Source organism: Manacus vitellinus, unplaced genomic scaffold (genome assembly GCF_001715985.3).
Source record: "Manacus vitellinus isolate BGI_N305 unplaced genomic scaffold, ASM171598v3 scaffold_51_pilon, whole genome shotgun sequence".
NCBI classification, from domain to species: Eukaryota; Metazoa; Chordata; class Aves; order Passeriformes; family Pipridae; genus Manacus; species Manacus vitellinus.
Window position 1 is genome coordinate 314,559 of NW_021940620.1, and position 17,542 is coordinate 332,100.

A 17,542-nucleotide genomic window follows, 5' to 3' on the forward strand; every position below is an offset into this window, starting at 1 on the left:
CTGAGAGGGTTTTCATAGGGATTCAGCTCCACGCAGTTAGTGGTGGGAAGCAAGGAACAGGGATTCACATGGCATTATTCTCATGCAAAATAGAGGAAAGCATAATAAGTTAATAGAATCTGAGTGCTTCCATTCTTTCCTTCCATTTTGAAGAATCCTTCTGTAGGACTCATGTTTAAGAACCCTGTGAATATTGTTATATACAAATACACAATTATGCCAGCCTTTTGGGTACTCTAAAGCTGTATGGCTGCAATTTCTTGTTTCTCCCTACATAAAAGCACAAGCCTTGCTTTCCAGGATCTTTTTCAAGAAAATCTGAGCACTGAATACACTGGAGTGACTTTTCCTCTCTCTCTTTTTCGATGTGGGAAAGAACAAAGAATTGAGAATTAAAACTTTCAAGCCAGACATATATATATATATTTGCTTGTTGGAACGCTATCCCTACAACTTACTCAGTGAAATATTAACTTTGTACAGCTTGAGGTTCTTTTCTAACAGTCTTTCTTAGACCTGTGTATTTATTTAAACAGATCTCTAACAAATACCCATACTTTTCCTCTCAAGTTCTGTTTTATCTGCTATTTTATCTGGGAGGAAATGTATTGTATTTTGTTCCTACCCTATATCGTATTTCATGTTGTGGTACAATTGTTCATCTGCTTTACTGGTTATATATTGTACAGACTAAACTGTGTTTTCTGAATGTCAAATCAAATTTGGGAAACATTCCTGGGAAACATTTGTCCCTGGGAAACACTGGACAGAAAAATCACATCTATTAAAACTGCATTCATTACCAAATCCACAGAACCTAAGTTTTTGAATTAATAGCAGTTAATCAAGCAATGCATCATAAAAAAGCGGGAACTAAAGAAAACCAAAGTAAAACATTCACTTTCATTATTGAACATTTTTAGCTTTATTATTATAATAGAATTACAGTCTGACATAAAATAAAGAGCTTTTGCTAAACTCTGTAAAGCAATACATGCTTCTGCCATAAACAACCTCTATTAGATTTAGGTTTTATTGCCACATCACTGCACTGAGGTGCAATAAACATTCAATGTCTTCTTTTTAAAATTATCTTAGGAGTAAACAGAAACTGTCCTCTATAAGAGTGTATCATTATTTTCAAGGAAGACTTACTATTATTACATGGTTTAGCAAAGCATTGTAAAAAAGCTACATAGAGAATACCTTGTCTTTGATAAACTGTGCAGTCAAGTTTATACAGTATAATACTATTGGCATAGACTAACTAAGAGGTGATATAATGCAATCATTGCATAGCAAAAAGCAGACTAGGTAAGTAATATTCACATCTAATGTGCAAAATGCAGACCAAAAGGTAGCTATGAATTGCTGGAAAGATAAAATGCCCTAAATGAACACACTAGTTTAACGCCAAAAATAACAAGATAAACAAGTACACAGAAGTTAAAGAGCCATAGTTTATTTTTTTCTATACATATATCTACACATGATACCAGAGATGAAACATCCCCTTTTAATAAGCTGCAATCATATAACTTATCAAGTTTAGACAGGACTAAATGTTAGACAATGAAGCATTATTTAAAAAAAAACAACTTCTCTAAATAAAACATTAATTGTTTCCTTTTGTGGACAGAGGATGTCAACTTTTCGATTTATTGAGAATGAGTTTAGAAAACTGATTGTGAAACTTGACTCTCAGTAGCTGTTTCTCTGGAGGCTCATGTAGCACTGTTTCAAAATCCATTTAATACCATGTATTACACTTTCTTAATTGATGCTTCTTGAAAATATCCACCATTCTTCCCATCTTTTTGAAAAATCTTTTTCTGAAATTTGATTTCTAAGAATCAGCAGTAATGATTCTGACTAGAATTGTTTTAAAGGGAGCACAATACCTGCAAAATGGACATCTTGTATTTGAAGCCCTTACATATTGTTCCTACAAATATATTGCTACAGTAAAAATGAAATGTAGTAAGTTTACTCAATAAAATCTATTTTCCTGTACATTCTTTTATGTATGCTTTCTTTGTATTTAATGCTACATATATTACATCTCTTATTGTAACAGTTATGTTTCAGCAAATATAGCAGTAATATACAGATGAACTTCTGTCTTCACAAATATTTCACCATTTTACCTACCAAATATAATCCCATACTTTAGTGTTTATGCATGACCTGAGCAGACCAGTCGTTAATCTAATAGTATATGTTGGATGACATTGTCAAATTGCAAGCTACTGTACACTTAACCACTTTACAAATGGAATTAATTCCAAGCACTTTCTGCTTATTAATTTTTTTAGGCTTTCCAGTACCACTGATTTATTTTTTCCTCTAATTCAGGCTCTAAATATGTTTTATTGAGCATTTAACAACATATTAAGAGCTAGGAGGTGAATCGTACACAATGTTTTAAGAACACAACTTTAAAAAAGTAAAAAATGTACAATCTCATGCTGCATATTTACAGATATTATTTAAATACTATATTTTATCTTTCTGCTATTCATAAATCTCAGTCTAAAGCTTCTTTTAATGTATCATTTTATAAAAGAATACATTCAACATATCTAGAGCTTGCAAAAATTGTTGTTTTGTTGCTTGTTTTTTTAAAACTCTCTAAAATATAATGATGAGTAAAAGCTATCTTTAAAGCATCCAGGAATTGTTTGGATTACGCAGGTGATAGAGGGAGTTTGGATCTGCACTCGGGTGTGCAACTGGTTTTAAATCTAGTCTAGTGACAACTTAATGCTTGGAACGAGACTGCACTGAGAGCAGATGAAAGCCTTTGTTACCATTGGATCTCATGTGCTGTACAGGGGACAAACTGTACCCAGAGGGAGTAGATTTCCTTTCTCATTAAAGACCATTTAATATTATAAGTCAGGTAGTTTGCAACACAGAAGAGAAAAAGGATTAGGAAAATAACATCTTATGGGATTCAGCAAATGGAAAGTTTTACAACTTTGAAAAGATTATAAACAGTGGTTGAATAAATGGTACAGTCTAGTATGTGCATCAGGAATGTCATAAAGAATATTTCCCCCCTCCCTACAATCCTCTGAATAAAAATATCTTTTTCCCATACCTATGCAATTCCTTTTGGGGACATTCAGTACTAAGCTGGCAACAAATGGTTTCCTTCCGCCCCCCTCCCCTCCCATTACACTACAGCTCACTCTTTTCCATTTTCAGAATTACTTTTCCAAAGTATATAGCTTATATTGTTCTCTCCCTCACACACAGTTTTTTTAAATATATAGATATATTTTTACTTTTTGCTAAATAAAGAAACCTTTATTTTCTTAAAGACAGAGGCAATGAAGCAAATGGGAATTACTGTATGTGAAAAAGGGAAGCAACTCCCCGAGCAAAAGACAAAACAGAACTATAGCAATAAATGAGGTTATTGATGTGGAGTTTGAACCTTTAGCTGGGGCTCCCTGTTTAAATAGGTAGCCCAGTAGACTAAGTTAAAGATTCCAAAAAGCAGTGGGAAGGCTATTCGTGAGAGTCGGTCAATTTTACTGACGCTGTTAAAAGTTTTCTTGGGTTCTGCAGGTTTTGTTTCTGGCTTAACTTCTTTGGGCTCAATGGTTGCACTTTTAGCAATGGTTGCCAGCCCAGGGTCCCTTGCAATGTTAGGGGTGTAGCTCGTAGCTGCAGCTGTGTATGTGTTGTTTTTCTTAATGAGAGGATCCTTCACTTTCTTTGGCTGAAAAAAGAAGAACGTGTTTTATTCTCGCTATCTTCTCAACAGATACAATTATGAAAAAGCACTATAACATTTTGCAATTAATCCAATTCATGCCACAAAATGTAATAAGCTGTAAGAGAAAAGTTAGCTCTGGATATATGACTCATGCAAAATATTTAGGTGACAACAAAGACAAAATCATCCATTTGTGCTATGTGTGTTAGTTAAACCAAATTAGATCATGGATAAACTTTAACGAGAACTGATAGCTTTAATGGTAATTAGCAGTGACACACCACTCATAGTTCAATATTTCCCTAATCAACTGTGCTTCTCGACCAGAACAAAACTTTACAAAACACAAAAATTCTTAATGTAGCTTTCCAATATTAAGAGAAATAATGAGATGAGTGCTGACACAATTCATACATAAAAATACACAATAAATTATCATGTAACCATGCACTAAAGAGAGGATTATTTAACAAAATGCAAAGCTGCCAGTATTCTACTCACTAATGGTTTCCACCGAAGACACATGCATTATGGATTGGGAACTTCATGTTCTTGTTTGAGTGTTACAGTTGGATCATAGTGGCTGAAATGCCATTCCATATACAAGGACTTAAATGACTATATGATTTTTGCATCCAGCCACTTATATTGCTAAAGCAAGAATGTATTGAATATCTTTTAGTGGAGAAGAATTTATTGCACTTATTTGAATCTATTTTCCCTTGAATCCTTATGTTTTCTAGTATTCTACTTCTGGGATCGGGTTGTAGGAAAAAAATTGAATTTTGCCCTCTGGGTATACCAGTGGCATTCAACTGTCCCAGCTGCAAACAGACCAAACCTTTCCTCCAGCCACTGCCCAAGGAGAAACACAGAAGAGAGATGTAGTGGGTTGTTAAGGAGGTGTAAAGAAAAGTATCACTTTGCTCCAGGTTCCTTCCATTAGGAGAAAACAAACGAACAAACAAACAACAAAACACAGATAACAAAAAAAATCCCTAGAGCTTAAAAATCTTTAGACAGTATTTGCCACAAAAAGAATAGGCAAATGTTATCCATGTATCCTCTTAGAAGGGGGGAATAAATATGATTGAAGAGAACATATCAGCAGAATGGGATCTATTTTGTCATTTCACCATACAGCAAATAGAATTCCCTGTTTTCAGGAAGCAGTTGTCCCATGGAGGGGGACTCCCAGTAGCAGAGTTTTGATAAAACATTCTTGTTCAAGAGGTGAAGGTTTCAGGGAGCAGCCAGGCTCCTGTGGGATGCTTGGGAGCACGAAGAGAAGCTGCCAAAGCATCCAGGCCCAGCAAAGCATGGCTTGGAGCCCCACCCGGGGAGGAGGAGAAGGCTCAAATGTGAAATTTCTGCTACTCAGTAAGGAAAGGGATTCACCTAATGATTCTGATGGAGATGTTCTTTATTTGATGGTAATAAAATTCTTAGCTGGAGGGTAAGAAAAAGGTTCAAATTTTCTTAGAATATTTCTGTTGAATAGGAGGAACAAACAGGTTGAAAAAAATACTCAGAGAATAAAAAAGGCAACGTGAGAAGGCTTTTTTTTTTAAATGTAGTTGTCTGTCCATTTTTATCTCCCAAGTGGGCAGGCTGCTACCAGGTTTGCTGAGCACGAAGCCAGCCCGCTTTGCTCCTCAGTCGGATATTCTGATGAGCAGCAATAAATGCAGCAGGCAAAGAGCTGCTTCACAGGAGCCTCAGAGGAAACCCCTTCTATGGATTAAAATGTCACCTGAAATCTGAGCCACAGAAAACCCTGAACCAGTCTGGGTCTTAGTATTTTATCTAAAATTCAACTTCCTGAAAAAGCAATATGCCAGCTAATTGGAGCTCTGAATTTGATTAAGCTGTGACACTCCACTCACAGGGCTCCTGCGTCGCCCACCTTCCCTCAGGGCTGCAGGCAGGGCACACCACCAGCACCAGGACATCTCAGCTGGCTTCAACAGACAGAAACCCCCTTACCTACTCAGGAGTGCAAAGCCATAAATCTTCCAATATCTTAAACAGTGGTTATTGGTGTGGGATTTTTTTGAAAATGTAATTTTCTTTGAAACAAATGAAATGACTGATTATCTAACTATGTTACAAGGGAGCATATATTAGCAAGGCAATATTTAATATTTAAGGATTAAGTTCTATTAATACAGTTCATTTTTTATAAAAAATGTCAGGAAGACAGAGCAAAGAATCAAAAAATTATTTTCAATGAAAGTATCATCAGTAACTGAAAACTTAATATTCACCATCAGTTGTGCAGCTCATTATTTTGTTTTCCTACTTCATTCATTTGTTCTACAATATTTTTGTATTAGTTCACATTGTATAACTGTCCCAGTATAATTTCTGTTTATTTCACTGACTTATGCAACTAAAAACGCATACATATATATATATGAATATATTCCTGAATTAAAAACATATCTTTGCACACTGATGACTGATGACTTATATCTGCTCCTCCAAATATTTATTCTGCTGATTATCTAGTTTATGAATGTTCAGGATAGCCAATTCGGCAAGTTAAAAAAACCAACCAAATGAGCTTACTCAGAAGCAGCTGACATGGCAACTCAGAGAAGATGGGAAACTTATCTTTGATTCCCTGAATGTTCCTCAACAAGTTCTCGATGCATCTGTGGTTAACAGACCAGGTCTGATCCCAGACCAAAACCAAAGGGAATCAGTGAGATGTTTCTCTAGTGCTTTCAGGGAGGTACAGGATTGCACACCCCAACACAGCTGTCAATGCCTCCCCCTAAACAAATCAATTTTTCCTATAGACCAGGAAAGGAAGAAAAAACCCTGTGGTGATTTATTTGGTCCTAATGACAGAACAGCCCTCCTGAAATTCATGTTTGGGAGCACTGTACCATGGGAATTGTCAAATACCACAGCCACAGAATTTTTTGCCTACATTTATACTGTATTATTAGTATATTATACTAACATATAGTATATATATATATATATAACATATAGTATATTTATACTATATTACCCACATTTTCTCTTGTTTAAACAGAAAAAAAAGCATTGCCTTCCCTTAAATAATACACATTCATCTTTTCTTTTCCGCTGAGTTGCACAAGTCAAAACCTCAGTGGAATATTTCATTATTGACAGCATGAGGTGTCAGCCGGTATGGCAGAAGTAGTATTTAGATGCTCAATGTCTAGGTAATTCTTGTGTAGAAACGCTGCGTGTGAGCACAAGAGGAAATGCTTTTGGAATAATGACTTTCTATCTTAAGTAATAAGAATTTCTAATGGGCTAAAGCCCCTTGCCCTCTGTGCCCAGGCAGGGCCCGTGTGCCCTGCTGGGCTGGGTAAGTGGCGTTACCTTCTCGGGGACGACGCTCTTGCCGTCCCAGGCGTAGCCCCTCTTGGTGAAGTAGTTGACGGTGGCGAACTCGATGAGCGCCGAGAAGACGAAGGCGTAGCAGACGGCGATGAACCAGTCCATGGCCGTGGCATAGGCCACCTTGGGCAGCGAGTTCCTGGCGCTGATGCTCAGCGTGGTCATGGTCAGCACGGTGGTCACTCCTGCAAAGCAAACGGGGCTTTAGGGCCAGCAGCTGGATTTTGTCCTTCATTTCTCATAGATGGAAAAGCCTTTTCTACGCCTCTGATTCTTATAAACTTCCCCATCTGGGTTCAGTTGCTAATTGAGGATAGCAGATTTCAAGTTCTGTGGAAGTTGCAGGATCTTCAAAACATTTTTTATACCTTTATCCTTTACATTGTTGTAATGGAATATTATTTTTAAAGTTGCAATGGAAATAATATCATGGGTTGTGGAATAGATACTACTTTACACTTCCTGGTATTTGAAGATTCAGAGTCACTGTTCTTTACTCGTGCCCTGCAAAGTGTCCTATGGGTGTAACAATTTAACATCTTTAGTTCTTTCTTGCAACAGTTCCAAGATACTGAGAAAACAAATACTCCTCCTTTCATTCTGATTATTTGGTGTAAGCTCCTTCAAAGGTATACTCAAAGGGCACTAAGATTTATGTGTTATTACATTTACTTGAATTGATGGTTTTACAGATTTCTGTCCCTTTATTCACTGGTGCCCAGAAAACAGCAAACATTTTACGTAGGAACAATGACAGTGTAATTTGCATTTCTGATATCAGAGCTTCTCATTGCTAAATCTTGCCCCTTACCTGAGAGAGAACCAGGACTGTACTGAACTCACTCTGCCTGCAGCTGCTTAAAAAATGAATCTCCAAGTGCACGTCAGGCCTTTACATCAAATCACATGTCCACAAGTTACCTTGACAACTGCACTGTCATGGATTGAATGTGTCTGGTGAGTTCATCTTCGCTGCACTGCCAGTGAAAATGAGCAGTGGCTAAAATAGGCCAGATAATGAACAACGTATTTACATGGGAGTGTGAAGGGCTTGAATTATTAGTGCCTAATGAGGAAGCAATTCCTCTTCCCTGAGAGATAAATTTGTCTTTGACTCATTACGAGTGAGCTTATGTTTCTCTTACACAGTAGCAAAACAGGATTTGTAACTTTTATTATCTGCGGTACTAAGTGGACTTAAAAGATGAAAGTTGTGCTTCTGTATGTGTATGTATTCATGCAACATGTTCTGAGACTGTTTCACTGCCATCATGAAATGAAAAAGCTCTCTTGATACATAGCAATGGAGCTAACACAAGACTATTTACTAAATAACTGTCTTCTAAAAGGAAAACTGAGAAATGTGTGGGTTCTTGAGTCTGTGAAGATGACACTTTGAGCACTCTGCAGTATTATATATTACTTATTGAGACTAGGAAATTCTGTTCTCCATCTAGTGACAATGAAGCATTTCAAACTGATGATCAGACAGTTCTTTTTAAATGGTATGTGCAAAAAAAGGTGAAATAGTTACAATTTCAATAGCTTTGACTACAGAGACCCATAAAAGTCCCTACTAGAGCAGTTCTCAGTGAAGCTGATACTAAAACTTCAGAACTGATTTTAGTTGCTAATCTAAACAATATTATGTAAATCAAATTTAATATGCTGTAGTCTAAACCATCGTCCTGTAAATGCACATGTCTGTGTCAACAGAAAGCCTCTGCTTGGTTCATGAGGTCTAAGGCTATGCAAGTTGTGACTGATTTCCAGAGGCATTAGGAAGCTAAAGCACAGCTGTGAAGAGTGCCAGGAAAGGTCAGTAAAATAGCTCTGCATTTCTCAGCAGTGAGTCTCTGGGGAAATGGGGAGATTCTCTTGGGCAAAGCCCAAAGCATCCTGGCCTGCAATGCCCTGAGGCAGGGAAACAAGTGTAAAAGCCAGTTTGGCTGTGTGTTCTTCCACCTCCTCCTGCCAAAGGTGTTCAGCTGTCCCATCTGAATATCACCAAAAAGATTAGGTCACATAGCTGAAATCTCAGGTTCTAGTTTTCCTAAATAAAGATTTGTTACACCTGTTTGCTTTGGTGTTTTGGGGTTTTTTTGTTTGTTTGTTTGGTTGGGGTTTTTTTTGCTTTTTTTTTTCTCATTTAATATGTACTTGACATGGATTAATCTCTCCAAAGAATATGCAAGTTATTTGTTTCTAATTTAAGATAAGCATTTGCAAGCAGTGGTTAAACTCTAGGGACCAGCTGTATACACTGAGAGTCCTTTAGATTGCTTTCTCACTGTATTTGTTGAGTGCATCTATTTACTACTATAAGCACAATAAATTGTTGCTGATCTCAACAGGAGATCTTTAGCAGCAGCCTGCAAAAGGGATTATGAAAAAAAAATTTTAAGATAAAAATTTTCAATGGTCCTAAGGATGTCAAATGACCAATACCCATGGATTAAAGCCTTTCTGATAATCCCCTCATGAATGTCACTGCCATTGTCAGAAATGTTTTATTCATATTCTGGTTGTTTTGGAAAATTGAAGCAGTAATAAACTGCTTGAGGTATTTTCAAGTCTCTTCTTACAATCAGTTTTAAAGGTTTGGATGTACATCCTTGCAATGGAACATCTTAACTCCTGTGTACTGCACTGTGGCCAAGCTCATGCTGTTCTCCAACATCATATTACACGAAAAGTTAAGAAGTTTTACCATAAAACTTCTTAAATCTATTTGCCTCATGATTGCCAGGCAGTTTATGGGTCTTGCTTACCAAACACTGTTCTTGCTGGAACAGATTCTCTGTTAAGCCAGAAGGACACCTGTGACAGAATCACTGTCATGATGCATGGCAGGTAAGTCTGGATGACAAAATAGCCAATCTTCCTCTTCAAATGAAAATGTGTAGTCATAACAACATATTCTCCTAAAATCAAGAAAAACAGGGACATTAAAGTTTTTATAAATATACAAATGAGAGAGCTTTATAGGAAGTAATTTTTCATTATATTCATCCCTTTTATAAAAAAAGTCCTCAGATCAAACTGGGTCAGCTCTGAAGAAAACATTTAGTAAACCTGGTTCTGAAGTTCCACTAATAATACAAAACTAGACAGTTCTGGGAAATGCTAATTACATTTACATATTTTCATCTCTGCTGAGTAGTGAATGAATGTCTGCATTAACTGGTGGCTGCTCAGAGCTCTTGTGAAAGGTCTTGTTCCATTAGAAGATGGAAAACCCATGTAAACATCATCTGAAGACTAAATCAAGACAGGCTCCCAAAAGTGTTTCAGTGGGGCCAGCCTTAAGATGATGCAACTGTGTCTGCATTACCACTGTGGGTGCTTTATGTGCTATGAAGATGGAATGTCCCTGTTCTGCTAATTTAGTACTTCAGTAAATGATTATTCTCTCCTGAAGTAAATGACTAATGCAAGAATAACACAGAATCTATTCATTAGCACTAGTGCTTTAGGTGCTACAAAAATATAGGAGCAGGGTATTCTAATTGCAGTGGAAAGGAATGGTATTTTTATATATATATATAGATGAATGAATATATTTTATTAATACATTTAATAATATCAACTACAGATTAATATTGTAATATATCAATATATGTAATTCTATGAACCTTTCTTGCCAGAGCAGAGCAAATACTGCTCATTTTCCGATCATTATTTACATAACTGAAAATGGGTTTGGAAAAACAATATATTTTCAAAAAGATTGAAAAACATATTGTTGTGATTGAGTCTTATTATGCAATAAACATTATCTTAGGAATGAAACAAGTAGACATGTAACTGAATGGAAACTTCTGTCTAGATTAGAGATGACATGAAATTACTGTAGTTCTATTTTAAAATGTAGGCAGCTGGAAAGAGAAAGCTCTTGTATAGGAAAAGCTTAAACTGTGATTGAAAAACTATGTCTAGACATTGAGTGCTTATGCACCGAGCATGTCAAATGCCCATTGCTTTAATGCAGGGTCTAGAAGAACATTCATTTGAACAATCTTGCTCAACTTATAACCCCAAGGAAAGCTTATTTATAAGATGTGACAATACTCCTGCTATGTTTCAATATAAAACACAGTAGCAAAGGGGGAAAAGGGAATAAATTTTAAATTGAGAGGTAAAGCAAAGCATAAACAATGAATTTTTTTTTTCAAAAATAGGAGTGACAGAAGTAGTATAGTGGGCATTATTACTTGAATTTTGCTCACCTGTCTTTAACTTTCACTGAAACAACCTTCTTCTCTGTCCCTGAGATTATGATCTTATGAAAGGTGTCAGTCTTGGCTAGAAGAGCTAATAATTTAATTTTATCGACTCAAATATGCTGTGGGAAGCTATTTTAATGCAATCAGATATAGAATGTGCACAATGGTATGTCAGAGTTAATTCAGTGATTGGAGATGGCAAGTGAAGAATACAGAGCGAACACCCCACTGTACTCTGGAGCTTTATTTAGCTGCTTAAATTATCAAAGTATTTTTAACCTCTGGAAAATGAGAACAAGATCCAAAGCATAAAGGCAATTAAAAAGCCAGGGATTACTCTCATCTGTTAAGCACTGCAGCAGGTCGGAGCTGGAAGTCAGCTAAAGGTAATGCCATGAGGACTGAATTAGCAAAGCAGAGCCCCAGAATAAGGCCTCACAGTCCAGTTCGAGGGCAAAACCATCCTCTTAAGCCTCCAAAGTACCAGTGGCCCTCAGTCATTCCTCAGAAGAGAGGAGATCTTTGATGAGATTGATTGTAATGACTGCAGGTCATTAAAGCTCTCCAGTTATATACTGCATCTTTAGCTTGCCATATTTGGTGGCTTTCTTTAACTGAAAGCATGGCCACATTCATGGCAGCTGGTTATCACTCGCTAGCTTCCCAGCAATTCCTCTGTAATTCTATTTTGAAAGTGCTGTAATACAGCCCTAAAATTCCCAACAAGCTAAAGTTTCAAACAGCTCTTGAGCAAATATTGCCTGTATTCACAGTTTCTGATTGCCAGGCTTTCACAAGTATGAATCTTCTATTCTCTTATCTTTTCTTATCCAAGGAAGTGAGAAAGAAAGGTATTTCTTTTTAGCTTTTTTGTAATTCCCCATGTCTTCTACAAATAACTGTGTTGTGCAGATAAATCTGTTTATCATTTTATTTATTCCATGGAGTTATATGTATTATACAATATGTAGCATAAAAGTCGTCGCTTGCATCCTGCATCGATATTAACTTAATGGTTTGAATATTAAGTTATTTGAATATTTTCAGAGCTCTGGAGGAGTTTGTGCCTGTGCTCAGTACTTGTGTAGCTGTAGTTTTTAAACAGCCCTTAGTTCTACAGTATCTTGCAGGCAGTATAAGCTAACCTGTGTCCATAGAAGACAACAGCTGACAATTCAGTAAGGTTCCATTAAACATATTATTCAGTGTTCTGTGAACTATTTGTAATAAACCAAATTTATCAGGTGAGCACCTAAAATTACTGTGTGTCATGTCAGACATGAGGTTTGAGGTGGGGACTGAGTTCTAGCTATCACAATACTTTCTCTATCACTGTAAGGCTTTCCTTGTCATTAATTTAAACAAAATATTTATCAACTACTACTTATGCCATGTAACTCAGTAAAAAAACTCTTAAGAACAACATCCTTTCAGCAGATTTACAGGACATCAGGAAAAACCAGACCATTGTGAGTATAAATCCTGATGATTCTCAGTGCAAAGAAACGTTTTCAAGGTGGTAGAATAATTCTATGTAAACAGAATCTTGGATGAGCCCTTTAAGCATTTGTTAAGGTGCTTACAAAAAGGATAATTTTAAACTATTTCTGAGTCAATATGAATCAGTAGCTGGAGAGTGACAGAAATTTTGCATACAAATAAAAAATGGTTGACTCTGCTTAAGCAAAACAGCAGCAATGATAATTATTGTTTCACTTACTGAATACTATTTTTAAGCCTGTAATACCTGCACATTCCATTGCCAGCATAGATGAATAGACTATACCATAAAAAAGGTTTAGTCTTTCAAGATTCTCTTGTCATTAAAAAAATCAGTGTTTGTAGTTATGTTTTTATATATCCAGAAATAAGGACAGAAGGTGGTCTACTAGCCAAGGAAGACATTAGGGAAAAAAAAAGGACTTTATAGAGCCATCAAATCATTGAATAGTTTTGAGGTTGTTTAGAATAACCCAGCTACACCCAAATCCTTGGGAAAATAAGGATCTAGAATTCCAGACAACTATAAATATCATCTTAAAATTGCCCAAAATTATGTAGATTCCTCTAATGATCCGCAGAATCAGCTGCAAAAGAGCTTCATTTTCTGGCCTAATGAAGGTGCTGAGAACTCTTAAATGAAGATTGTCCTCAATTTCTTTTGTCATTTTGTAAGATGAGTCATTATCCACGACTCTGAAAGTAGGGAGGGATTTCATCATTTTCATATCGTACTTCATCTCTTAAACCAGAGATGAGCAGAGGACAAAGGCTGGAAGATTCTGCTGAGACTGGCTGCCCACCTACCTCAACAAGGAGAAAAGGAATTATTAACCACTTCTAATCCTCACCATTATTTTGGAGAAGGCAAAGCATTTTCCTTTCCAAAGCAAATCAAGAATAATTTTTCTTTGAGACCTTGAATTTGCAAGCAGTAAATATTTCTTCCACATATACGTACCTGTATATGCTTATTAGGTAGGAACTAAAGAGAATTGTCAGTCTGGTACAAAAAGATTCTGTAACAGGATTATTTTTAGTTTTGATAACCATTGCATTTAGTTCTTTGTACTGTTTTTTAGCATCTAGACAACAGCACTTTCATTTCAGCATATTTTATATATTAACTATACTGTATCTAACTTTATAGATTGGAATGTGAAAGAGTTTCTTCAGGCAGAAGAAGGAGGCGGAATTCAAACCTTTCAAATAGCATGGGCAAAACAAAACCTTTTTTGTTTCTTCATGGATATGTATGAAGAAATTTTACACCTGCTTCAGTTCTGTTTGAAAATTTCTTATCTGCCTTTCTTAACAGTTTAGGGAGTGCTTCTCACATTACTATCCAATTACCCTGAACTATATCTGGTATCTCTATTTGCTTTAGATATGTTCCCAAGCTTGTGAGTCCTTTCTGATTATCCTGCCACCCTTATAATGCACGGAGCAAGCAGAGAGCTGGCCAGGAGTGCAAAGGGCAGCCCCACAGCTCTCTGAGCGAGCAGCTTCAGGAAAGAGCAAAGGGATGCTCACAGTTTCCCTCAAATCCTGTTGACTTTTCAGTGAAGGGCAGCTGGGCTGAATTATTAGCTCCAGAAAAGTCAATGGCAACATTTCTAGGTGTGGCCAGGCCAAGAGTTTTCCCCTTTTCCTCTCAGCTGCCTGATGCACCCCTCTGTGCTCAGCACCGGGAGTGGTGTCTGTGGGAGCAGTTGTGTTGGTGCTGTTCTTAGGCAAAGTCCTTATTACTGCCAGCCCACTTACTTCTTTTCTGATTATATCAACTGAACAGAAGCTTCCCAGCTGTAACCTAGAAACTTGTCTGGGAGAAATTTTCTTGGCTTAATAGAGCATATGAATATATTTTGGCAAGCTAAATAAAAAATTCAGACATGAATTACAGTTCACCCTAAAGTGCCTCACTTTCCCTGAAATGTTGGTTGACTTTAGCAGTTACACATTGGGAAGTTTGGTTTCTGCAGGTGTAACTGCACTTCTCTCCAAGTCCCGAGGTTGTGCATTCCAAGCAATACAAACACTTCTAATGCAGAGCTGCTTCTGGCCCATGAGCAGCCAGGATGGCCAGCAGAGCTCTTGGTCATGCCCAGTGCTCAGTTTCTTACTGCATTTAGATCTTCATGCCCCTTCCAAATTATTAGAAAATAAATTAAAAAAATCACATCTTGGAAAACACTACAAAGTGAAGAAGTAAAGGTTTTTAGCCAGCTTCAAGGTTACAGGTACACCATATTTAAATGTTGGCTATATTTCTGTATCTTATTAAGAGTTCTGGAGTTAAAGGTGGTGCCAGGATTAAGCTAAATCCTGTTTGGATGTTCCAGATGGTTTTTAATTTGATGATATAGTTTTTTCATTCTCTAAATACCTCCTTGAGAAACTATATACTTGCTTCTAGCAACTTCACTGCCTCCAGGAATATGATCTTTGAGGATTCATATTGTTATACTATTTTTATAAGCTTACATAGTAAGCAGATAATACGATAAGAATATGAGAAGCGCTTCTTTATAATGTAAATTATTATTTTTTCTGGCTAGATCTGATGCTGTAGGAACCTTTTTAATTGTTCAAATATTTTAACCACCAGTTGAAGTAGGAAAATAATCCCAGGATATGTTAACTTTTCAGAGACATGTTTTCCTAATCTGAAGCTCATATATTGCAATTTACCTCTTACTCTTACATCTTTGTATTTTTTTGTCCTGCTCTAAATTATGTTTTGGCAATGAAAAATGACCCTTCCCCAAAAAACTTTTTTCACAGACCTGTGCTGGACTGCACAATTCCAGAGTCCACAGTTTGTCCAAGCAGATCATACTGGTTCAATCGAGAGCCGTCCTCAGCCACCACCACTGACCTGGCTGGTTCCCGTGTCCATTCATACACAACCTCTGCTCTGGTGTAAGCATCTAATTAAAACAAAATACATTGCATTTCAGCTTTGCACCTTCTGCTGCCTTATGGCTCTATCAGAACAATGTTTTGCACAGTAGTTTGAATATTAAAATCTCTTTAATTATCTGCAGAAACCCAAAACTAGCTTACTGGAATTTATCAGTGGGAAATAGAACTGATTGTACAGGTCTATCCGTATGATGATTAGCTAAATATCTGCTGTAGGGCTGGATTAAGTTTGGTTCTCAATGCCATGAAAACATTTCTCTCTCTTCCATAATTGCTACCTATGTAAATGTCCCAGATGCCAGAGTGAGATGTGGAATTTCATGAGCAAGGGCTCCAACCCCTTTTTCTAATTTTTAACTATTGTCAAGAAACACGAGCCCCAGACTTTTGAATTTTTCTTAGTGTGATGTTTTCTGGGCCACTGTAAGACAGTAAATCCTTCCCAGAGTGGCTTCAGTGATGTCCCAACAACGGGCCTGGTTACAGCTCTCCATGTCTGCTTGTCCCCTGTCACACTGTCTGTCTGGGCTGGAAAACAGCCTGGGCAGACATTTCTGAGGCTGCCTAGGCTCGAGTGAGTTTAAATGACAATGACTCTATTTTTTATTTTCTACTTTGGTTATTTCTGAGAAGTCCTCACGCTCAAGTTCACATTTATTTGAGTTTGGCACAAAGTGAAAGAAAAGCACTGCACTCTCCAAACCCGAACAGTCTGGTATGTTACAGAGATAATTCAGTAGCATCTACATGTCCCATTGAGGGGATTTGTACTGTTATTCATGTTATTTCAAGAATCAAGCTACATATAAATATTTTTAATCTTAGTCCCATAGTAAAATTCTTCTGTCATTTTGTGCAGTCTGACTACATGAAGGCATCTTGTGTAATTTTGACACCTAAGAGTATCCAAAGACATGAATAGGACTGAATGTGTGATCAGAACCTACATCAAACTAGCACACACCACAGGCAGGTAGAAGCCAGGTGGGACACTGGCTCATTTGTGAGCTAACAATTTTATCAATGTAAGAGAAAACAGTAATTGAAGAGGTGGTGTTGGAGGGAGTGCGCCGGTAAATTAATTGCATGGCATTTGGTTCTGCATTATTGAAGCCAAAGGGTGCTTTTATCCTCAGACTTCAGATTCCCCCAGCACTGTAACATAATTTGGAATACGTTTTTGGAATCAATGGTAAATGCAAATCTACACCTTAGTAATTCTGACTTTAAAAGTAATGGCCACAGTAAACACAGGAATCGATTTGCTAATCTAGTCACATAAAGAAAGAGTGGCAATAATAATACCCATTTTCAAGCATTTGTCTGGAGTATGAGAGTAGCTTGGAAGAGAGAGGACTGGTTTTCTGAGCTGCTGAGAACCACTGGGTTGGATTTGAGGGAAGGGAGGATACTCAGCAGTGCTGGAAAGGAGCTTGCCCTGCCCTGTACCTGCCAGACTGGGTGCTCCATTCCACCCTCAGCATCCAAGGCACGCTGATGAACAGCAGCACAGCCTTTGTCTCCTGTCACTGCCCTGAGCCAGACTGGCCATCGTTTTAAACTGACAATCAGGAGTTTGTGGTAAGAGTTCAGGAGAGCATCTGCCTTTCTGATTTTGTTTTGCCAACATATGGCATTTCGTTGTTCCAGATTTTCTTCAGCGTTTGTCACATTGAATTTACACTGGAATAACCTCCAGCTTAAGCTGCTCTTTGGCAAATCACTTTAGCCTTGGAGCTGGGTCAAGCGTTTCTCGGCCTCTGCAGTAGGGGCACAGTCCACA

At 37.2% G+C, this 17,542-nt stretch overlaps 1 protein-coding gene across 3 annotated transcripts in view; it reads right to left on the reverse strand.

Moving 5' to 3' along the window:
- Nucleotides 1–899: 899 nt before the first annotated feature.
- GABRA1 (gamma-aminobutyric acid type A receptor alpha1 subunit) overlaps nucleotides 900–17,542 on the reverse strand; it is a 41,628-nt gene continuing 24,985 nt past the window's right edge. For all 3 annotated transcript variants that reach the window (XM_018081095.2, XM_018081096.1, XM_008922699.3), the window contains exons 7-10: nucleotides 15,621–15,764; nucleotides 9,880–10,032; nucleotides 7,091–7,293; nucleotides 900–3,730 (exon numbers count right to left, since the gene is read on the reverse strand). In XM_018081095.2, the coding sequence (XP_017936584.1) occupies nucleotides 3,422–3,730; nucleotides 7,091–7,293; nucleotides 9,880–10,032; nucleotides 15,621–15,764 (809 nt within the window). In that variant the 3' untranslated portion in view covers nucleotides 900–3,421. The remainder of the gene's footprint in view (nucleotides 3,731–7,090; nucleotides 7,294–9,879; nucleotides 10,033–15,620; nucleotides 15,765–17,542) is intronic.